Genomic DNA, 24928 nt, shown 5'->3' on the forward strand with positions numbered 1-24928 from the left:
ATGTTGTGTTAATTCAGGTGTACTGCTAAGTGATTCAGTTGCACGTATACATGCATCTATTCTTTTTCAAATTCTTTTCCCATTTAGGTTATTACAGAATATTGAGTAGAGTTTCCTGTGCTATACAGTAGGTACTTGTTGGTTATCTATTTCTATGCACTAGTGTGTATGTGATAATCCCAGTCTCCTAATTTACCTCTCCCCCTTCCACGTTTCCCCTTTGGTAACCATCGGTTTGTTCTTTAAGTTGGTGAGTTTCTTTCTGTTTTGTAAATAAGTTCATTTGTATCCTTTTCTTTAGATTCCGCATATGAGCGATATCATATGATATTTGTCTTTCTCTGTCCAACTTACTTCACTTAGTATGATCATCTCTAGGTCCACCCATGTTGCTGCAAATGGCATTATTTTATTCTTTTTTATGCTGAGTAGTATTCCATTGTATATATGTACAGCATCTTGTTGATCCATTCCTCTGTCGATGGACACTTAGGTTGCTTCCGTGTCTTGGCTGTTGTAAATAGTGCTGCTATGAACGTTAGGAAGAAACATTTTAAACACTACAATATGCAAGAAGAAGCTTTTAGGACGGGAGCCCACCTCACCTCTCTTAATCACACTAACAGATAAAGGGACTCCTGTGAAATATGCAACGTCTCCGTGTTTCCTGCAGGTTCAAAATGATAATTAAATAATTCATTAAGTCCACCTGGTTGGGTTGTTGGCTTGTTGTTTGTTTGTTGCGCTAAGACTACTATTTGGACCAACTGTAGGCCCTCTGTCATTTTTTAGGACTGTGGATGGCACGACATTTACTAGTTATGTTAAGGAGAAGACGGTGGGCCGAGCCCTCTATTCGCAGGCCAGAGCAAAAGGCAAAATGGCTGGATTGGTGAGGTAAGGGGGGGGGTCCTCATCCACTGCTGCCCCCACTCAACCCCAAAACCAGCCTCCAAGAAGGCACAGAACCTCATCCTCAGGTGGCAGAGTTAGGTATTTCCGTTCCTGTTTCCCTAAGGCCTCCTGCAACACATGAGTTTTGGATGATCTCACACGTGTTAGCCTTACATAGCTTGCCTTGCATGTAGATGGCTGTCTTGTCACTAAACACTGATTCCCAGCAGAGTACAGAGAGGAACTACAGAAATATTGGTGATTGGGGCTTCCCTGGTGGCGCAGTGGTTGAGAGTCTGCCTGCCGATGCAGGGGACGCGGGTTCGTGCCCCGGTCTGGGAGGATCCCACATGCCGCGGAGCAGCTGGGCCCGTGAGCCATGGCCACTGAGCCTGCGCGTCCGGAGCCTGTGCTCCGCAACGGGAGAGGCCACAACAGTGAGAAGCCCGCCTACTGCAAAAAAAAAGAAAGAAAGAAAAATATTGGTGATCTTGTTACAGCACCACATAACACAGAAAGAAAGGTTTGGAATTTGTCTTAATGATCTTCCTGGCCTATTTTTATGGGGTGGCACCTTTTTCAGCACAGTTACTTAGTTTAGAGTCTGTTTATTTTTTTCCCCTTACGGTCTTAAATAAGACACTGGAAATGCCACGCCACCCTCAGAGAGGCAGCCTCTCCCACCAGAAATGTCAGAGGAATGTTCACTGATCCCCACACTGTGTATCTAAGCCGCCCTCAGATCCTGCCATCTTCTTTTCTTCATCTCCTTCTCCTCCTCCAGACACCCAAATTTCCCCTTAGCTGAAGTTCTTTTCATTTCATTCATGTGTTCATTCATTCAAAAAAATGCACTGAACGTTAACACTACCCAGCTCTGTCAAAGGTGACAGCAACACTGCAACAAACACCGTCAGGCCAGTGGAGGAGATGGCCATGGAACGGACAGTGTATAGGTGACTATAACATATGGATGACCATAACATATATAGCATGTAGGTGACTATAATATATATATCATATAGGTGACTGTAATATGTATAATATTTAGGTGACTGTAATACATATAACATACAGGTGACTATAATATATATAACCTATAGGTGACTATAATATATATAACAGATGACTGTAATATATATAACAGATAGGTGACTATAATATATATAATATATAGGTGACTATAACATATATACCATATAGGTGCCTACAGTATATATATTATATAGGTAAGTGTAATATATATAATATATAATGGGGTAATATATAATGGTATAATGTGCTAATGTAGAGATGGTACAAAACCCTATGGGAGTTCCAAGTACCAAGTGAACAGTTCTGTCCAGGGGTCCAGATCATCACAGAAGACTCGATGTTTGAGCTGAGCCCAGAGAGATTAATAGAATTCAGCCAGGAGAAAGGACAGGAGAAATTCCAAGCCAGGGAACATCTCTAGCATGCCTCCAGGTTAATAAGTGCTTTAAGTATCATTCTGCCGTCTTTACCCATCACTTTGACCACATCATCCATCCATTCATTATTTCTTCATTCCACAAATATTTATTTGCAGCAGAAACTCCTCCAGGTACTGCGGATACAGCAGAGAACACGGAGCTCGCATTGTAGCCTGCCCTCCCCCACCCAGATACATCAGGCCTCTCACCCCACTCTCTACTCCTAAGCTCTGTACCCGGCCGTGCTCATCTTTTTCTTCAGCTGCCCTGTATCCCAAGCTCACTTCTTCATGGTACTTCCCTGATCCCAAACGATCCGATTATGCATGGTCTCACCTTGCTTATTTAGCTGTTTAATTTGTTTTTTAATCACCCATTGTTTCTCCTAATGCTCAAATCTCCCTCATTTGACAATCCTGCTGTTTTCTCTTTAAAACCATAAACACCTCAAGATTAATGATCACGTTGGACTTTTGGTGTGTATGGGACTAAATAAGGCATTAGTGCTGGAAATACACATTCAATTTGATGAAATAATAGATGTCTTCTTTCTGAAGACTTTCAAAATATAAAGAATCTCTAGAACGAGTCTCAAAAGCGGTAGAGGAAAGGCGTGCTGTCTTTGGAATCATCTAAACTTGGGTTTGAGTTCCTACCGTACAATTGACTCACCGTGTGGTCTGGAGTGATTACTTACCCTTTGTGAGCCTCATCTGTCATCATTTGATAACTGAGGGTATTGGGGTCCAGCTTGCAGAGGTGCTATAATAGCAATGATATGTGTGTCCAGTTCCTGGCACATAATAGGTGATCAATAACTAGTAGCTCTTTGCAGATGACACTCAAATCTGTAAGAAGCTCTGGAAGAAAAAGATCAGGTAGGAGAGGAGAAGAAAATTCCAGGCTGGTGGAATGAAATTTATCTAGAAGTTGCAGTTACCTCTACCTACCGTTCATTCTTCTGGACAGTAGGCAGGTTGCTAGCCCAGGGAAGCCCGGCTGCCCTCTGTGTAGGTTCTGCCTGTGGTGACTCACGTGGGGGGCTCGCACCTGTAGGAGCAGAGCCCTCGATATGGAGAACTTCAAAACCGAAGTGAACATTGCCCCCGGAGCCAAGGTGCAGTTTGAACTTCATTACCAGGAAGTGAAGTGGAGGAAGCTGGGGTCCTACGAGCACAGGCTCCACCTGCAGCCAGGACGACTGGCCAAGCACCTGGAGGTGAGCCCATCCCTCTACGGCTCTGTCCCTCATCTGTGCTTTCTGCCTGTCCCCACTCTTTGTGGTGTTCCATGTCACTCGACACTGCAGGTCAGGGTGGCGTGCAGAAAGGATTCTGGGTTTGGAGTCAACCAGGCCACTTCCTTGCGGATTTCAATGCCAGCTCATCTCCTTATTAGCTGTGTCAGTTTCCTGTGGCCTGTTGTAACAAATGACCACACACTGGGTGGCAGAGAACAACAGAAACGTCTTCTCACACAGTTCTGGAGGACGGAAGTCTGAAATCAACTTGTTGGCAGGGCTACGCACCTAAAGCCTGCCAGGGAGAGTCTGTCCTTGCTTCTCCTGGTATCTGGAAGCTGCTGGCATTCCTTGACTTGTGGCCACATCACTCTAATCTCTGCCCCCCTGGTCACCACCAGGGTGTGACCTGTTCTGAGTGTCTTCTGAGTGTCTCGAGTCTCCCTCTGCCTTGCTCTCGTAAGAACACTTGTCGTTGACTTTAGGGCCCATTGGGTAGTACAGGATGATCTCATCTCAAGATCCTTTATTGCATCTGCAAAGACCCCTTTTCCAAATCAGATAGTAGTCACAGCTTCCAGGGATTTGATGTAGACATGTCTTGGCGGGGGGCTCCATTTAACCCACTACACTGACCTTCCACATGGGACAAGCTATCCTGAGCCTCAATTTTCTCACCTGTGAAAAGGGTACTACAACGTTCTTAGATTCCTTGGTTACAAGTGAGATGAGCTTATGGAAGTAGGTGGCAAATAATAGCAGCTCAGTGGAGGTTGAGGTAGTCGTCTTCATCTGCTCCACGTTCCCCGCATTGCACTCCAGCTCCCTTCACCTCGAGAGCAGTGCTGCGGCAGGGCATTGGCTACCAATTTGAACTCACCTCTGCTGTAATCTTCACCTCTTGCCGTGAGAACTGAACTGCTCTTTTCTTGGCTCGAATCTTATTGACATCACGTGACCACTTGTGTAAGAGGCAGAGCAGAACTGGAAGAAACCCAGGGAAGTGCACAGTTCGACCTGCTCTCCATTTGACACATAGGAAGGTGAAGCAGACAGGTTGTAATTTGCCCATTGATGTAGAAGATTCAAGGGGATGAATGAATGGAGCATGGTAAAATTCTCATTCCATTCTTATTTCTAAACAAGAATAGAATGGGGATTTCCCTGGTGGTCCAACGGTTAAGACTCAGCGCTCCCATTGCAGGGGGCCCGGGTTCGATCCCTGGTCAGGAAACTAGATCCCACATGCCACAACTAAAAGATCCCGCATGCTGCAACTAAGACCCGGTGCAGCCAAATAAATAAATATTTTTTAAAATAAATAAGAATGGAATGGAACAGAGTAGATGAAGGGGAATTAAATCCCAGAGAAATGAAGCAATAGAAGGGGAATACTAGGTTGCCCAAAAGGTCTTCAGCCTACATGGTGAGATGCATCGTGTCACACACAATTTAAAGAACTTGCAGAAGTGATGATGGAGCCGTGCTGGGTCATCTTTGGGAAATCCTGAAGATGAGAAGAGCAGCAGAGGAGTTAGTAAGTGTACTTCTTGCTCAATCTTGAAATATTTTAATGCTTTGAGTAATTTCTTTCCCACCTCTAGGTAGATATGTGGATTATTGAACCTCAGGGAATGAGATTTCTTCATGTTCTGGACACATTTGATGGGCATTTTGATGGCGTTCCCGTCGTATCTAAAGGACACCAGAAGGTACCACAAGCATTGATGTTAAAGAGTCTAAGTGGCAGCTGGCTCCCGGGTTCTGCTCTCCTCCTCTGCTCTGGGGGATAGAAAAGCCATCAGGTGCTGAGCTGAGGGAACTATATAAAGGAACAGTGATCCCTGAGCAAAGTCTAGGGTCTCCCACAGGATATACAGAATAATATTACGGATTGTTTCATTGCATTTTGACCGGAGTCTGTCCCTTTTGGAGGTCCTGTCCCATTTCCCCCAGGTAATTTCACTTGAGCAGTAGCTAAAAGACAGTTTTCACAGGGACTTGAAAACCACTGGTCCAGTGGTTAAGGCTCTGCGCTTCCACTGCAGGGGACGCGGGTTCGATCCCTGGTTGGGGAGCTAAGATCCTGCATGCCGCATGGTGCAGCCAAAAAAAGACAGTTTTCACATAATACACAGTGGATTTTCCTTAATCACAGCAAGAAATATCAGCCTAATCCTCTCTGCCTTAATGGCCAACAGGAACCACCTTCAGAGGGATCGAAGTCCTCTAAGAACCTTTCAGCAGCTCTTTCTAGAGCTGGTAGCTGTTTCTTCCATGGGGGGAAAGGGAGGAATTCTTTGAATCTCTTATAAAGGACTGAAACCAGGCCAGCAGCACCGCAAGCTGTTAGACGTCCCCTCACATGCTTTGGCACCATATCTTCCATCAACAACGAGACCACCGATGCTGCCCGCATGCAGAATGGCCCTGGACCTCCACCTGTGTGCACGAGAAGGTGCAGCTGTCAACTCCTCACCTGGAGAGGGAGGGGGGCCGAGACCGGGCTGTGACACTACTGTTCTTTCCAGGCACACGTCACCTTCAAGCCCACGGTAGCACAACAAAGAAAATGTTCCAACTGCTCTGAGACTGCGGTAGATGGTGAGCTCGTGGTGATGTATGATGTGAACAGAGAGGAGAAAGTCGGTGAGCTTCAGGTGGGTGAAAACAGACTCTGGGAGAATGGCCCCGCCAAAGCCGAAGAACTGGTTTTTGTTGAATAACCCCCCCTTCCCCCCCACCCCCGAATAAACCTCGTCGGCCTCTGGGTAGTTCCCAGCTGCCCAGACGAGTGTCAAGGCTGCAGACAGGGGACTAAAAGCATATTTCTCTAAGTGTCGCCGAGCATTTTATGTCAAGATAACTGAATAAAGGTCATTGGGTCTCATGCCTTTGTCCCAGGAAGGTACGTCTAGACCTTGAATGAAGAACCATAGGAAATCACAAAATGGGAATTTTCGATAACCTTCCAAGGCCCTTTGCAATGAGATGATCAAAGAAAGCACAGAGATTACGTTCCCTGTGAGATTTCTTGAGCATTTCCCTTTCCTCTTTTGTCACGTCTTAGATGTGTGTGCATATTTCCCTGTGCTAAAGTAATGAGGCCTTAGTAGCCAAGAGCCTGTGCTTCTCTCCAGGGATGGGGGGGGTGTCGGGAAGTGTCCACAGCTACACACCTGACAGCTGGACACTGTAATGTCCTGGGGGAAGCAACCAAAGGGCAGTGGAAAGAGAATGAGGTGAGCCAGTCTTTAGCACCTACAAGAGAAGACAGGGGGGGGGATCAGGAATCCAGCCCCTCCCATTAACTTCTAGAACAACCCAGACTCGCCAGGGTGCACATCAAGGTCCTTCATGGTCTGCCCGGTGGGTTCTCTGCCCTAACTCCTTGAATTCATCGTGCTGAACCACTTATGGAGCCCTAAGTGTGCCAAGGGCCGCACTGTCTGGAAGTCTCTTCCCCGGCCTGGCCCCCACCCCCCCGCTCAGTCCAACCCTGATGCTGGCAGCCTAACTGCAAACTCACGAACCCACGTTCAAGTCCAGCGTAGATGCCCTTTCCCTGGGGAAGACGCCCCTGTCTGACTTAGATGCACCGCCACTGGGGGTGTTCTCGGAGCCTTTTACTTTTCCTGATCACAGACTTAACACCCTGTGCTTCAAATTGCCTCTTTATTTGTCTGGGTCCTTCATTGCCCGCGAGCCTCAGGAGAGCAGGGACTCTTCCTGATTCACCGTCGGTGAGCAGGGTGCCTGGGACGGAGGCTCTCGATGAAGACTGGGTGGGGTGGAAGGAGTGGAGGGAAATAGCCTAGGAGGTGAACTGCTGAGAAGGCTCAGACCTTCGCAGGGAAGGACAGAGTGGGAGCAGGAAGGAGAAAGGAGAAGCAGGGGGACACCAAGCCTCTGTTCTCTCCTGTCCCCTGTGACCACCCCTCTCCTCTCTCAGTCCCCAGACCCTCGTCTTCCTACATTCCAAACATTGCTAATGGTTTGGATCACAAACGTGTTCTGGTTTCCAGGTATTTAATGGATATTTTGTCCACTTCTTTGCTCCTGAGAACATGGACCCAATTCCCAAAAACATCCTCTTTGTCATCGACGTTAGTGGCTCAATGTGGGGAATAAAAATGAAACAGGTAAGTACCCCTGGTGGGCAGGGGTACCTGGGGCTCCCTACCTTTTCTGATCCTCTCCTGATGATGCAATTGTTCGAGGCCTCTTGCCACAGGGCTTGTCTCAGCTCAGGCTGCTAATGAAGTCACACAGACTGGGTGGCTTCTGAACAGCAGAAATTTATTCAAAACTCACCTTCTTGAAAACTTTCGTGTCAGTATAACCTCTTCTCACTCTGCTCACTCTTCTGCTTCATATCCTTTTGGTTCTTCTGCATATAACACTTTAATACCTTGCCATTGTTCATGAATAACTTTGACATCACTATATGCCCATATTTTCTAATTATGCTGTAATTCCTTGGTGGCCCTCCTGTCTCACATCTTCCAGTTCAGAGTTCAACATAGGCTTATTCAGTGTTAATGGTATAGATGCAATTCTAAACAAACAAGGAAATTTCTTATTTTATTCATCCATCTATCCATTCAACCAGTTTGAACCACCGAGTAACCATTCATTCATTCAACAACCATTTCTGACCACCCAAGTGTTCACTACTGTTCTAGGATCCAAAAGACAGAGAAGACATGGCCCTGCCCACTGTGCTTCTACCCCGGTACCCAGGTCTCAACAGTGGTGTTTCTGACGGTTTGGGCTGGCTGATCCTTTGTTGTGGGGACCACGCTATATGTTGTAGGATGTTTAGCAGCATTCCTGGCCTCTATCCACTAGATGCCAGTGGCACCCACCGTTCCAGTCATGACAATCGAAAATGTCTTCAGACATTGTCAAATATCCCCTGGGGAGAAAATTACCCTCAGTTGAGAACCACTGCTCTAATACAAGAGTTTTTTCACCCCTCCCTCCCTCCCTTCCTTCCCTCCCTCCCTTCCTTCCCTCACTTAACAAGTATTTGTTAAGCACCCACTATGTGTCGGGCACTTAGTTCATCACCGAAGTCTGAGATGACTATTACACACCCAAGCGAATATGTTAAGCAGGCTCTTGGCTCTACAGATCTGGTGCTCAGAGGTGAGATATTAAGATAGACACTTAGGAGCCACCAGTATGTAGAAGGTATTCACAGCCATGAGACCAGGTGAGAACACCAAGGAGTAAGTGTAGATAAGAGAAGAAAACCAAGAGTCAAACTTACACTATTCCAATAATTAGAATAATCTGGGGAGAAGACGAGGAACCAGCAAAGAAGACTAAGAAAAAGTAGCCAATGAAAGAAGAAGGAAACCAAGAGTGTCCAAGGCTCTGGAAGAAGACGAGGAAGTTATATTAGGAGAGAGATGTGACCAGTTGGTCCAGATGCTGCTCAGATTGAGTCTGATAAGATGAGAATAGTCCACCGGATCTCACAGCAACCTTGACGAGCGACGTTTCAGTGGAGGGATGATGGTGAAAGCCTGAATGGAATGTATTTCAGAAGAAGATTTGGAGACAGTATTTTAGACAGTTCTTTCAAGGAATTTTATTGCAAAGGGAAGCTGAGAAATGGGGCAAGTGGGTACATTATGAGTTTTTTTAAGGAATGAGAAATGATAGCATGTTACTCTGTTTATGGAAATGTACCAACAGAGGGAAATTCAAGATGCAGGAGAGGCAAACGGCAGTTGCTAGAGCCATGTCCTTCAGTAGGCGAGAGAGAATGCCATCTAGGTCACATGTGAATGGATTTGCATTAGGCGGAAATACAACTACCGGTTCTTCTACATTACCAGGCGGGAAGGAAAAGTTTATGGGTACAAGTACTGGCAGGTGGGATTTTATGGTGGTGGGAGTTGTGGGAGTTTTCTTCTGATTGCTTGCATTTCTCAGTGAAGTAGGAATCCAGGTCATCAGCTGAGACAGGAGAGGGGAGTGTTGGTGGTTTGAAGGGGAAGGAGACAGGAAGCAATAATTACGTGGTAGTGGATGAGAAGGCTGAGTAGATGCACTTGAGAAATACATTTGATTTTCAGACACCACAAAGGGGCCACCTGAGGCTCATAATCCTCAACTTAAAGTCAAGCTAGTGAGACTGGTCATGCATGACAAAGTAAGACAGTAAAAGTTTAAGTATCGAAATACAGACAATACATGTTCAGAATACAGGAGAGGTAGATCTGTGTTGACTCAAGTGGATTTATACGGTTTTCTGGAAAAATTACAGCTTGAGCCACTACTTGCAAGATGACTAGGATGAATTCTTGGTCTTCCTCGTTTCATCTTAGGCTTAGAGCTTATGTATTAAGACCCTTCTCTATTCTCTCTCAAAACAGACGGTGGAAGCGATGAAGACCATATTGGATGATCTACGCGCTGAAGACCATTTCTCCATGGTTGATTTCAACCACAATGTTCGAACCTGGAGAAACGATTTAGTCTCAGCTACTAAAACACAGATTGCAGATGCCAAGAATTACATTCACAAAATCCAGCCCAGTGGAGGTAAGTAGGTTTAGCCCACAGCCCAGTGAGAAACTCCCATAGGATTCAAATCTTTGTTCACTTAAGAAATATGATTCCCTACCCCAGTGGTCTTTGCCCAGTCTGCAGTGGTCTGCTTTAAATAATACATTTATTATTCAACAATGAATACTATGGTCATGGTGAAAGCATAATCCATACCCCATCCCACACACCTCAGAAAAGGGTGTCAGCAAGTGACACTAGCCTTCTTATGACTCACATAGCAAGAGAAAGACAAATACCATATAATATCACTAAGATATGACACAAATGAACTTATCTATGAAACAGAAACAGACTCACAGACATAGAGAACAGGCTTGTGGTTACCAAGGGTGACAGGGACGTGGGGGAGGGATGGACTGGGAGTTTGGGATTAGCAGATACAAACTAGTATATACAGGATGGATAAACAACAAGGGCCTACTGTATAGCACAGGGAACTATATTCAATATTCTGAGATAAACCATCATGGAAAAGAATATGAAAAAGGAATGTATATATATGTATAACTGAATCACTTTGCTGTAAAGCAGAAATTAACACAACATTGTAAATCAACTAAACTTCAATTAAAAAAAAAAGAAAAAAATCACATATCATAACATAATTGTTTACAGGACAGTGTCCAAGTATGTCAGCACGGCTGAATTAGGTAACTTCAGTTTGGTGGTTAACAAAATGACTGGTGCTTTGAAAGGGTTAATTCATCTCTAAGGGAACCATTGACTACAAAGTGAGTATTTTATTCCACTGGGGGATCTGGACCAGCCTGGTCAAAATTTAGAAAGCAATCGAATGATTTGGGTACTGAATAAACTATACATGAGTCATCACCAAACAGATGAACCTGAACCGAAGACATGATTGTTTCTGTGGAAAGTAAGAGTATGTAACAGAACAGCACATTCTACGGCTTTCACAGGGACGAATATCAACGAAGCACTGCTGCGGGCCATCTTTATTTTGAATGAAGCCAATAACTTGGGACTGTTGGACCCCAACGCGGTCTCGCTGATCATTTTGGTGTCTGACGGCGATCCGACAGTAGGCGAGTATCATTTACATTTTTAGTGATAAATATTTTTACTCTTGTTGCTTGGGAACGTGATTTGCTCAAAATGGGAACTCAAATGCATTTGCCTGAGTGTTTAAGCCATTTTAAAGCCGTGCTTCCTAAAAGAAGGGTTCTTTTGACCCTGAAGCATTCACTCCACTTAAAGCAGTCCCCGGACGTTTTGGGGGAGGACGCTCTTGAATGCCTCAGTTTCACCTCCACAGCGTGGGGAAACTTGAATTTGAGTCACATGCTGTGAGGATTGCTGATACATACTAGTGCAGTGTGTTTATTTCCTCAGCCTAAGGTGTGCGAGGTGGTGTGTGGAGAGTGTGTGATGAGGATGTATCCTCTGAGTCTGCAGTGACCTGTTCTCCCACTGTTCTCCAAATTTCCCCCATGTACTCACTGCACCTGGACAGGTTACTTCTCTCTGATGCATCCTGTGTGTTTTCTTATCCACACAATGGCTCGCCGTCTCCCTGCTTCTATTACATACACTGTTCTTTGCATTTGCTTCATTTGCGTCTTTACACGGACAAGCGCCAGTGAGAGTGAATGCTAGATTGCGCTGCAGTCCGTCTTGTAGACAAGGATGTACCTAACTGTGCGTGACACAGCTCAGTGGAAGGAGAACCAGTGATGCGATCCTGACAAGGTACCCAGAGTTCTAGGAAGACGGAGAGCGAGGCAGAGTGGCAGTTGTTGTGTATTTGTTGTAGATTCAGTGCTTGGATCAGATGACTTTTAAAATTCAATTTTAGAATAAAATCTTAAGGAAATAAGCTTAAAAGATTGTCAGTTTCTTACTCCTGACCCTCAACCATCCAGTTCCTGTCCCGGGAGACAGTCACTGGTTACCAGTTTCTTATGTGTCTTTCCAGAGATATTCTGTGTGTATCTGTATACTGTATATACATATACACACAAATATATGAAAATATATACGCACGCATACATACATGTATACAAATGCATTCTGCATATGCTGACCTTCACCTTGCTTTTCTCCCCTTTAAAAATGTGCCTTTGAGATCGTTCAATATAAACACATAAAGAGTTGCCATGTTCTTTTTTATAACTGCATAGTATTTCAGTTTGAATATACCATAATTTAACCCATCTCCTTTATCGGTGTACATTTAAGTTGTTTCTAATGTGTTGCTATTCCCAATAACGTTGCTATATACCACTGTCCATCCTTCATTTCAACATGTATGAGGGCATCTCTAGGGGACATTCCTAGAAGTTGAGTGACTGAGTCAAAGCATAGGTGCATTTTGAATTGGGACAAATTTTGCTAAACTGCCCTCCATGCGTTTTCCTAAATCTTGATAGCATTGGCTTCTCACTCCTTTCCTTCCTGTCATCATCTTTAGGGGAATTGAAATTGTCAAAAATTCAGAAAAACGTGAAGCAGAACATACGAGAAAACATCTCCTTGTTCAGTTTGGGGATAGGATTTGATGTTGACTATGATTTTTTGAAGAGACTCTCCAACGAAAACCGTGGGATCGCGCAAAGGATTTATGGAAACCAGGACACTTCTGCCCAACTCAAGGTAACTTTTTTTTCTGTTCTTTTTTTTTTTCTTCACTTAAAATCATTCAACTAGCAATATCGGATGCCTAAAAGAAGATGGCTGAATTTAAGTAAAAATTGTCGTTATGTCAGTTATATTAGGTCACAAGAATCGGGGAAGTGTTCTATTCCTTTCTCATGCACCCCACCCCCACTTGTACACCTGCAGTAACAGTGAGATGAGAGGCGGTAAGGTGATGGATACCAAGTTCCCTACTCCCTGAACAGGTCTTGGGAGACACTGTCACAGCTTCTTGTGTCTCTCCAGTCCCACTAAGCCATCGGTCCTCCTAATCGTCATGGGCACTGTTCTCCCTTTAAAGTACATTGGCATCTTGGAAATCAACTTCTATAATGCAACACAAGTCAAACTATAGCCTGTACATTTCCTTAAATATAAAGGATATCAATTACTTGTTTATTTTGACTAAATGGACAAGAAAAAATGAAGGAGAAGAAGAATATACTTTACTCCACCCTCTGTCAGTACCAGGTACCATCTATCGATAGCAGGCACCATATTTAAACCTGGGGACAGGTAAGAGACAGGTGCTAATTTGGGGATATCCACCCAGCTGACTTATTATGAGAGTCCATGAGCTTTTCATGCTCGTCATAACAGAAAGAAAATATGCTGGGCTCTTAAGAGTAATATTCTTAACAAAGTCTTGATCGTCTCTGTTTCAGTTCATTGAATAACTATGAGAATTTTCCATAGCTTTCCACGGAGATCCTGGGAGAATAAATTGAGCGATGTCTGCTAAGCCCTTGAAGAATCTCAGAGAAAAATGCTTTAGATCTATAAAGTGATATGAAAATAATGATTTCTCTGTTTTTTTCTCTGAATTGTAGAAATTCTACAACCAGGTCTCGACTCCCTTGCTCCGGAACGTTCAGTTCAACTATCCCCAAACACCAGTAACAGATGTCACTCAAAACAGTTTCCATAACTATTTTGGAGGCTCAGAGATCGTGGTGGCAGGAAAAGTTGACCCTGATAAATTGGAGCAGTTACAGGGTATTATCACTGCAACTTCGGTACTTCTACTTATCTGCTTATTCTAAAAATACTAATTGTCCCCTTAGTATACAAGAGACATCTTGTATATTAACAGGCTGATACTCTGAATTCCAAGAATCATGTGGGTATAATAAAAGCAAAAAGCGAAAGGGAAGGCCTGAGAATATCTGTGCCGTCTTCCCAACTATTGTGTAAATCCTGACCTTTTCCATCCCAAACTCTAGAGGTTGGCTCTTACTTCCTCTTGTGTATTCTTTTGGGTTATTTTGCATTCCCCTTCCAGTTGCCTGCTACCCTGATTCACTCACAGTAGATCCTTTGGAAAATGTGAATTGATTAACTACAATTCTGCCCCACTGGTGTCTTTCAACTGAACCTTCCACTGTCCAGGCTAATGCGGAGTTAGTCTTGGAAACCCTGGCCGAGATGGATGGCTTGGAGGATTTTCTATCCAAAGACAAGCATGCAGATCCTGATTTCACCAAGAAATTGTGGGCCTATCTGACTATCAACCAACTTCTGGCTGAACGGTAAGAAGACCGTACACCACAGGGATTTGCAAAAGCAAAAGACTTGCCTTGGATACTTGACATAATAGACAAAAAAAAAGAGTTTGGAGCCAAGAAAGGCAGCAAATTATTACAGGGTTTGGAGTATTCATTTCCACTGGTTTCAGGCAGTTTTAACTCAAGCTGGGTTCACTCTTTTTTCTTTTTTCTTGACATATAACATGCATACAATAAAGCATGTGAAGTGCATTCATTTTAAATGTACAGTTTAATGAATTTTTATGCACATCACCCACGTAATCAGCACGCGATCCAGACACGGAACAGTTCTTCCATTTCTGAAGTCTCCTTCATTCTCCTTTCCACTCAACACCCACCTCCCACCTCGAGTAGAAATAATTATTTTGACATCTGTCACTATCAATTAGTTTTGTCTATGATGAAATTTCATATAATGATACAAACTGTATTTTTTGTTTCTGGCTTCTTTCACTCAGTGTGATGCCCGTGAGATTCATCCATCTCATTGCTATGGGTATCAGGAATTCATTTGCATTTACTCCTGAAAATAGATTATTGTCCAAAGAGAAATTTATGATTATGCAATTCTGATATCACGTAAGTAAGGGCTTCCTATAGGTACCTGTTCCATCTCTGGCTTCTCAGCTGACTGGTATTTAAATGCTCCAATATAAAAACTATATTTCTAGAGTAATGTATGGTTCTTTGATCACGTGTATCAGAATTACAGGGGGGTGTTTGGATAAGAAAATTACTGTTCCCCAGCCCGCCTCCACCTATTTGATCAGATTCTTAGGAAGAGGGAGCAGGGTGGTGTGAACGGGACTGGGAAAAATGAAATATGGCTGTATAACTGTGCTCAGAGAGAAAATCCTTAATGTCAGTAAGATTATAAAACAGACACAAGATTGTAAGCTGTGGCTTTAAAGTAAGTGAGAACTGTCCCTGCATCTTTACAGAGGCAACTGGGTGCATGTAAAGGTGTATAGCAAATTGCTGCAGACGTTAAACATTGATTTTTAAAAGACAATCCCTGTAAAGTGGATCAGTGGTTGCCAGGGAGCAGTGGGTGGAAAGGATGAACAGGCAGAGCACAGGGGACTTTTTAGGGAGGTGAAACTACTCTGTATGACACTATAATGACGGATACCTGTCATTATACATTTGTCCAAACCCATAGCATGTACAACACAAAAGTGAACCCTGGGTGATGATGACGTGTAGATGTAGATGTATCGATTGTAACAGATGTACCACTTCTAGTGGGAGATGTTGATAATGGGGGAGGTTGTCGGGTGGGGAAGGGGCAGGGAGTACATGGAAAAGCTCTACTCTCTGCTCAGTTTTGCTGTGAACCTGAAACTGCTCTCAAAAATAACTTATTTAGACTTGTTTCCAAGGGGGGGGGGGTCGGGGGAGGGGTGGAGTGGGAGGTTGGGGTTAGCAGGTGTAAGCTATTACATCTGCTAAACAACAAGGTCCTACTGTGTAGCACAGGGAACTATATTCAGTATCCTGGGATAAACCATAATGGAAAATAATATGAAAAAGAATGTATATATATATTAAATATATATATATATTATATATATATATATAATGTATATATATACATATATATATATATGACTGAAGCACTTTGCTGTACAGCAGTAATTAACACAGAGAACACTGTAAATCAACTATACTTCAGTTAAGAAAAATACTAATCTGTTTAAAAATCCCTTAGGACTGCATGGATAGACAAAATACTAAGCTTCATGAAGCCAGTTAATTCTGTTTTACCTCATGGTCCCCAGGGTCCCAGTTGGACCCAGAAGTGGTGGAGTTAAATCTAGTGATGCTGTCCAATGTCTCTGTTTCCTGAGTACAGGAGCCTGGCTCCTACAGCTGCTGTGAAAAGGAAAATTACAAAAACAATCCTGCAGATGTCTCTGGATCACCATATAGTGACCCCCCTCACATCCTTGGTGATTGAGAATGATGCCGGGGATGAACGCATGCTGGCAGACTCCCCTCCACAAGACCATTCTTGTTGTTCAGGTGAGTCTGCCTACCTGGTGGAGAAATTTTTCATAAGATGTTACGGAAAAACCCAAACGAACTTTTTGGCCAACCCGATATTTTTTTATAAGCCTAAGTCCTGATGAGCCTTGTTGACATAGATAAAAGTAAACAGGAATGGAAAGAACTTGGTTACAGCAGTGGCAGTCACTTATCTGAACTTCTTTGAAGTCATATACAAAACTCATATAGAATCTAGTACTCAAAAAAGTATTTTTAATGGTCTATCAGATGACATGTCAGGCCCTTCTCCAATCCTGTTGAAAGCAAAGAATTGAAAACTGTCTCACAAATAGATTTGTTTCCTAGACATTGGAGTTATTCCATTTTGGGGCACTACACCGATTTTCAAATGGACACTTAGTTCCCGGGAGGTTTTTGGTGAGGCAGGCAGGAAAAAGGTGTGCCTTCCATTTCTAAACTAGAAGAAAGGGTTTTCTTGGGAAAAATATATATGGAAGCTAAGAAGCTCAAAATTGCCGTAAAAGCTATCCATGATCTCTGTGTCTCGTGGAATGTCCCAAGGTACACCCAAGGGCACGTGTGCCCACATTTAGAAGAGCTTGGTTTACTCATCTCTTCCTTCCTCCCTTTCTTAGGGACTGGTCCTGTTATAACAATCTTGAGAATGACCAGCATTCACTGAAGGGATCGTTTTCTGCATTTTTAATTCTGTCCAAGTGAGATGCCAACTTTATGACAGTGGTCCAGGCTTCAAGAAACTCTTACTTCTGACTTCCAGTTACAATAGCCTGGAGCCTCACAGCTAAATTTATGCAGGGAGAAACTCAGGCTAGATGACCTGGCATTTATAGGTGATTTTATATCCCCTGAATAAAATGCCTAGGTGAACTGGCATTTTTTTCTCAGAGACAAGGAGCTGACTGCGTATCAGAAAGCCAAATGAATTTTTTTTTTTTTTTTGCAGTACGTGGGTCTCTCACTGTTGTGGCCTCTCCCGTTGCGGAGCACAGGCTCCGGACGCGCAGGTTCAGTGGCCATGGCTCACGGGCCCAGCCGCTCCGCGGCATGTGGGATCTTCCCGGACCGGGGCACGAACCCGTGTCCCCTGCATCGGCAGGCGGACTCTCAACCACTGCGCCACCAGGGAAGCCCCCAAATGAATTTTTTGCAACCAGTAGGGGATATTGGTTGGTTGGGAAACTAAATCGTTCAGTTGATTGTTTTGTTTTGTTTTATTTTTTATTGAAGTATAGTTGATTTACAATATGGTGTTAGTTTCAGGTGTACGGCAAAATGATTCCATTTTATATATATATGTACTTTCAGATTATTTTCCATTATAGGTTATTATAAGATATTGAATATCGTGTTATACAGTAAATCCTTATTGCTTTCTGATTGTCATTTGGTGAGTGGATAGGAATAGATCCGAAGATGCCGTCCAGAGTCTGGCTGGACCTCATCTCCCCAGTTTATGGTGAAGGCACAAGGTCCTTCCCCAACCTCCAAGGGCTGGTTCCTCCTACTACAGACCCTAGCCCAGGACCCAGACTCTGCAGAGAAGCCTACAGCAGGCCCTCACAGCATGATGACAGAAGGAGCTGGAAGATAGAGAACTCAGGAATAAAAATAATGGGAGAAAACCTTAGCTGAAAACCTCTGGGGTCTGTCTGCATAAAACAGATTCTTGATATTGTAAGCAATGTCCATGGAAAAGTAAACCTGGAAACTAATGGATACAGTTTTTTTTCTATGCAGGTGCCCTGTATTATGGCAACAGAGTTGCTCCAAATTCATTCCCACCTTGGGTGAACCCTTCACCGACACCAATGGTCCCAATGCCCGCGGTTGGTGCTCCAGTGCTTGAGACAACCCCTCCTCCACACGTGATGAGAGGTAAGGGAACTTCCACAATGCTTCCACATCCCAGATCTCAATTGGACCATAATGCCATGGAGCATTGGTATACGTTTAAAAAATCCTGGTAAAACTGGAAGCCTTCTATAGGCATCATTGCCTTCCATGGAAAGAAGATGGCCCCATGTATTAGTCAGCTTGGGCCACCAAAACAAAATACCATAGACTGGGTGGTTTAAGCAACAGAAGTTTATTTCTCCCAGTTCTGGAGGCTGGGAAGTCCAAGATCAAGGTGCCAGCCAGGTACATTTCATTTTCTTCATTTGTAGGGAGCACCTGTCTTCCTGTGTGTTCACATGGCCCCTTTGTGTATGCACTGGAGAGAGAGAGAGAGGGCAGGCTCTCCAGTGTGTCTCTTTTATAAGGGCACAAACCCCATCATAAGGGTCCCTCCCTCATGACCTTGTCTAACTTTCATCAGCTCCCAAGGCCCCACCTCTAAACACCACCATGTTGGTGGTTACAGCTTCAACATATGAATTTGGGGGGACAACGCATTCCATAGCACCCCATTTCCAACTGTACAAGGCAAACCTTCTGGGATGGAAGAGATGCACCTCTCGTGTGGGGAGGGCCAGTGGGTATCAATGGAAGGACATCTTCTTTGGAGATTGTTCATGACACTCATTTGAACTTAAGTTACTTAACATTTCTGCACTTCACTTCCTTCATTTTGAAAACAGGCATCATGATACTTGTGTAGCTGGTAGTACGTAAGTATCATGATGTAAACTACTTACATAGCTGTCGATTAAATGTGTAACCATCTTTAAAGAGCTGGCATGTTATAGTCACTCAATAAATAGGTGTTCTGTTTGTTTTTGGCCACACCATGCAGCATGCGGGATCTTAGTTCCCCCGACCAGGGATCAGACCTGTGCCCCCTCCAGTGAAATCACAGTCTTAACCACTGGGCCACCAGGAAAGTCCCTAAATAGGTGTTATTATCAATTTTATAATCAAAAATACTTGAATGTTGTTTCCTATATAACTGCATTATCATACATTATTTTGTGAGGTTGTTTGTTAATTTGCTTACTTGATTTTAATCAACAGCATATTTGAAAATCCTAGTTTTGCTCAGCATTTAAAAATCTTTCTACCAGTGGTTGCAGTGGCAGGCATGGGTAGCAGATGCAATCGTGTGAAAGCCAGGAAAATGAATTTCCTCGCAAGGGTCCTCGCAGCTGCATCTGGCTTCCTTGTGCAGATTCTTTCTTTGCCTTCTGGTCATCAACCTCTGCAGGGTCTTATTTCTCAACCAGAGAGAGGGGCTGCCTGGGGGAAATAGGAAACTATCTTCTCTCCTGTTCCTGGTCTGCACTATGCCTTTCAGTGAAAGGGGTTTCCACTGCCTACCCATTGGCTGGTCCCATGTAGAAAGCTTGTGTCCCTTTTCTGCCTTTTACTTAGGAGTAAATTTCAACATTCAAAGAAGGAGCACATCCCTCTCCCTCTTGGAAGGTCCAAAGTACCAGCTTAACTCGGGTGGTTTGCAGTTTAAGTATCAGAGTAGCTTCTGGTGTAGCTTCTTAGAAATGTGCTGCTTTTCTAGACTGCTTGGAATGTAAGACTCTTCTACCCAGAAATCCTCAGAACTGATTTCTCAGGACTGTACACCTACCACTCACCTGACAGAATTATAACAGAGAGAACACAGCGAGGACTTTGAATGGATATTTATGATATCTTTAAATATCTTTAATAAGTATCTTGATAGAGATTTTAAAACATCCCACCTCTACGACTTGGCTCTGAAATTGTTATTTGGGGGCCCAAGGTGATCTTCTTCTTCACGCTTCCATTGGTGGGGATGCTTCAGACAGAGGTCCCTCCACTCCCCTCCCACATCACCTCCAACTATGGAGCTTTGGTGAAGGGCGCTGCATGTGACTCTCAGAGTGACAGCCTCGTCAAGTGGCACATGAGGAGGGAATCTGTGTGTCCAAGGTCGCTGTGCTTGCACAACAGCCATTTTTACTATGTGTTTCCAGCGAGTGGCTTCTGAGAGCAAGATCTGATTGCAGGGACAAGTTCATGAGTCACTTAAAACTGTTCCTCTGCAAAATAAAACTTTCATAGAAACATGTAGAGCCCGAGCCAATTTATTTTGAAGTGTTCTTCTCAGTAAGAATGCAGTGCTTGCTCCGAGTTTCTTGTCTCTGCTGTATGAGGCAACCAAAAGGACAAGGTCTTGAGAGTCAGACAGTTCTGGGGTCAAACTCTGCCCCCATGACCTTGGCCTGGACACTGAAACATCTATAGGTCTCAGCCCACCTTCAAAATGGGGATGATAATAACCTGCAAGGTGGTTCTAAAGTAGGTTCCTGGTTCCTAGGAGAAGCTCGGTAAATGCTGGCTAGTCTTACACCCATTAACCCCAGGTCCTCAATCTCCCTCCAACCTGATCAGAATGGAAGGCTGCACGGACTAACTTCAGTATGATCTTTTGTTTCTGGTAGACGTCTATCCACTCATTAGGGCAGTACTGATTCGCTGCTGCTCACCAAAAGGCCTGATGGATGGGATCTAGGTTCATCAAAATGGCAAAACCCATGATTATCTTTAATGAAAGCAATTTCCTTCAAGCCAAGTTATCTCAAAACACCCTATTTGTGTAGAGGAAAGAAGAGGCTATCATAATAAAATGATTTTTTTGATTAAAAAAACAGAGCTGGGAAGCTTCGTTGCGTGTTTTAATGATGCCCTCTCATGCCCAGCTCCTACACAAAATCAATTATCCAAGTATTTATTGACTACAGAGCATGAGCTTGGTGGTGTGAGGGGTGCAAAGAAGTACAAGATTTTGTTCCAGTTCTGGATGAGTTTATCCTCCATTTCGAGTTCCCAAACACACACTTGAAGGAGCATATCAGGATGGTTGGGAGAATGGGCATGTAATCAGACAGCGTGGCTTTGCGTCATAACTTTGCCACTTATTAACACTGTGATGTGACCTCGGGCAGGTCACCTGTCCTCTGCAGGACTGCGGTGAGAATTAGTTAATATTTGCAAAGAGCTTTGTGATAGCATCTAGAAAACAGCAACCTCTCAGACATTTGTTAAAGCACGGTAAGGAACAATTTATTCATGATGGGTGTAGGGACCACTGCATTGGGGTATTGCAGTGCAGGAGGGAGATTAGATTCAACTCTGAACACACCATGGGAAAGTGGGAATTTACAGACAAAAACCAGGCTGAGGTCAGTAAATGGAATATTACTAAGAGGGAACATCAGTGGAAAGGGGGGGTTCTGGTTAAACTAACCTAACAGGATTCTTGCTGAAGGCAGGCCAGGTAATCAGACCTCACTTGAGGATGGTGGGGGGAGGAGGAACCTGAATAGATATCAAGGGTGATCAGATTTGGAGGGTGGGGGATTCTAGCTAAACCTACTTAGTAGGATTTTTGCTAAAGTTAGACAATGCAGAGAGGAACATGGAAGTCCAAAAGTTGAGGTCAAACCCGAAGAGTTCAGGGAAGCCTGAGTAGAGTTAGTCCCAGGAGAGAGTCTTTGTCACTCCTTCATTAAATTGTTTCTCTCTTGAAGGTAAAGACCATGACTTATTTATAGCTACACCAAGCGTTGCATAATTCAGAGTTTTGCACATGGTTTGGTTTTTTTTCTTACCAAATATTTGTTGAATGGGTAAACAAACAAACAGAAAAGATCAGCCAGAATAATGGTGTCTAGTAACAAAGGAGTACTTTCTTGGGAATAGCTTGATCCTTCATTGCTCTTGGAATTGATCAATATTAATCTGTATGCCAAAAGGTAATATTATGTCTTTTTTATTTTTATGCACTGTGTATGACTACTTAAAAATACAGGTATTTTACAGGTATTTTACTTATACACACAGTCACTGTATATACACACATGTAGTGCATTTGTAGTATATATTATACATATAGTGTGTATGCTTGTGTTTCTTATTCCTAATGTCTTTCTTATTCATTTTTTTCTCTCTAGCCTAGAATATATGTGATAGCTACAAAACGAGTATACATTATATTTGTAAGATAACCTAGAACTCTGATGGCAGCTCCATGAGGAAGGGACAGCGCTTGGACCACTGGGTCCCTGGTGCCTAGAACAGTACCTAGCATATAGTAGGAGCACAATAAACATTTGTTGTTGTGAAATTAAAGATGTTCAGGAATAAAATACTGTTCAAATTAATCTTCCTTTCTATGATTTTGTTTGTTTTCATTTTCTTTGTATATTTTCCAGTTGAAAATGACCCACACTTCGTCATCTACCTACCAAAAAGCCAAAAGAATATTTGTTTCAATATTGACTCAGAACCTGGAAAAATCCTCAACCTTGTTTCTGATCCAGAATTAGGTAAAATAAAAAGATATTATATTAGAATTAGACTACTAGATCATGGTCATTCTTCACTGTCACTACCTGGGATTTCTTTCTTTCCTACCTTAATAAAATCTTATATATATATATTTCAAACTACTCTTTTCAAACTCTGATAGTGAGAAATGAATTATAAATATATTCCTAACTATTTGAACTATTCTAGATAAAATACTCTGAGTATGAACTAGCAGAACTTGTGATATGATTAATTTAAACCATAAGAAAATAGTTATAAAATGAGAATTATAGAGGAAAAAAATATGCTGTAAATCCTGAAGCTAAATAAAAAAATAATTTTCCCATTCTGTCAAGTTTTATAAATTTGAATTATGGTGCCCACATGTGCAAAAAAAAAGAAAGAAAGAAAGAAAGAAAAAGAGCGCACAAGAGAGAAAAAAACATTTTTTTTCCTTGCAGGGATTTTGGTCAATGGACAGCTCATCAGTGCCAAGAAGCCCAAGAATGAAAAACTAAGCACCTATTTTGGGAAACTGGGATTTTATTTCCAACGTGAGGACATGAAAATAGAAATCAGCACCGAGACCATCTCCCTGAGCGGGGGCTCTCGAACATCTGTCTTGTCCTGGTCCGACACGGCCCACATCCTTAACCAGAGGCAAGTACAGTTACATCCGAATTAGGGCGTATCCTTGACACGTGACTACATCAACAAATCCAGACACGCGTGACACAAACATAAAACTCAAAATCATCATTTTAAATGTGAAGAAGTCAAGGTTCAGAAAAAATTTTGTTACTTCCTGCCCTGCTCCTGGCAGTAGAGTCTATGTGTTTTGGACACAGTGTGTCTCAGTGCTAGCCTGGCGCCTGGCATACAGTAAGCACTCAATAAGTACATGTTGGACGTGTGAATGAATCCATCAACTGAAATCCAGCCCAGTGTGTCAGAGTGCTCAGAAACACTATGATTCTGTCCTATGAGTAATATCTTCCCATTAGTACCTGTTCATTGTTGATATGGAAACGTATCCATTGACAGAATTTCAGCGCTGGGAGATAAATCAACGTTCTGTGGCCAAAATGTCGTAAAGCTCTTAAAAAACTGGGGGGTTGTACGGGGCAGAGTGAAGTCATATTAGGGGTGGGAGAGGAATGACATTCTAAAACGAGTCTGTTCCGGAATCGTTAACTCCTTTTTGACTTCCCACCAGGGTGCTTGTCTCGGTGAAGAAAGAGAAAACTGTGACTATCACCCTGGATAAAGAGATGTCCTTCTCTGTTTTACTTCATCGCGTTTGGAAGAAGCATCCGATCAATGTCGACTTTTTGGGGATCTACATCCCCCCCACAAACAAGTTTTCTCTTAATGTACACGGGTTGATAGGTAAAGTGTCCGTGGACCATCTGGCAGGTGTGGGACTGACCACCCTAGGTCTTGAGCAACTTTGGCTCAAGGTTAGAACATTTGGTTAGAATGTGGGAAAGTGACAGGTATGGACTCAATGGTTCAGGGAGGACCCACACCCTGGTCTTAATTTATGAAGATGCCTGAGTGACACACAAAGAGGTCAGTGTCATTGACAGAGTGTAGCATTTACCGTTGCTCGCGGTTTCCATAGAAACATGAGACACATCTCACCATGCAGGGCCACGGGGAGGCCAGGTTTGGGTCAGGAACCAGAAGCAGGAGCAAGAGATAGGTCCAGGCCAGAGCCTTTACTGGGGTTTCTGTGGCAAAGACAGGACAGAGCAGGGTAGTTTGGGGTTGGCTGGCTTAATAATTTCAGTGGGCACTGGGCTACAGGGTGGTCTTTCCTTGCCTGGCACCTGGCTCTGGAATGATTCCTTCTGGGGCTCCCAGGCCAGAGACAGGAGGCCCGGCTCTGGCCTGGTTCGTTTGCAGATCCCCGCCTTGCTCCCAGCTGAGTCCTTTGCTCTCTTTCAGAATTGGCTTTCCCTGGGAGGGGCAGTCTCCCCCCCAGCCAGACGGAGTTTTTAAGACGTCAAAACATCATAATATACAGAGAATAAAAAACAAGATTCCTACAACCCCACACAGCAGTGCAGGGCAACTCGTAATGCTATAGCTGGGACTATTTGCTGCTCCAGACAAAGTTTCCCAGGGCTGGGATTTCATCACATACTGGGCAAATTAAGAGAAGGGATGGATACACTGTAAGTTTTATGCTGAAGATTTTTTTCTCACTGAAGAGAAGTGAACTGGTTTAGGAAGTCTGTGATAACAAGCAGGGCGTCCAGGTCAACCTTCCCTACTTTTTAAAGAACGGT

At 43.5% G+C, this 24928-nt stretch overlaps 1 protein-coding gene across 1 annotated transcript in view; it reads left to right on the forward strand.

Moving 5' to 3' along the window:
- The window catches only part of ITIH2 (inter-alpha-trypsin inhibitor heavy chain 2), a 37469-nt gene that overhangs the window by 9881 nt on the left and 2660 nt on the right, over positions 1-24928 (forward strand). The window contains exons 4-18 of the mRNA XM_027121486.1: positions 793-897; positions 3405-3567; positions 5193-5300; positions 6120-6248; positions 7614-7730; positions 9978-10146; positions 11094-11219; positions 12605-12786; positions 13659-13844; positions 14218-14357; positions 16231-16400; positions 18144-18281; positions 22538-22651; positions 23096-23294; positions 23851-24023. Coding sequence (XP_026977287.1) covers positions 793-897; positions 3405-3567; positions 5193-5300; positions 6120-6248; positions 7614-7730; positions 9978-10146; positions 11094-11219; positions 12605-12786; positions 13659-13844; positions 14218-14357; positions 16231-16400; positions 18144-18281; positions 22538-22651; positions 23096-23294; positions 23851-24023 — 2219 coding nt within the window. The remainder of the gene's footprint in view (positions 1-792; positions 898-3404; positions 3568-5192; positions 5301-6119; positions 6249-7613; positions 7731-9977; positions 10147-11093; positions 11220-12604; positions 12787-13658; positions 13845-14217; positions 14358-16230; positions 16401-18143; positions 18282-22537; positions 22652-23095; positions 23295-23850; positions 24024-24928) is intronic.

Source organism: Aethalodelphis obliquidens, unplaced genomic scaffold, assembly GCF_003676395.1.
Source record: "Aethalodelphis obliquidens isolate GAN/ISIS:26980383/991018 unplaced genomic scaffold, ASM367639v1 scaffold23, whole genome shotgun sequence".
Classification (NCBI taxonomy): Eukaryota; Metazoa; Chordata; class Mammalia; order Artiodactyla; family Delphinidae; genus Aethalodelphis; species Aethalodelphis obliquidens.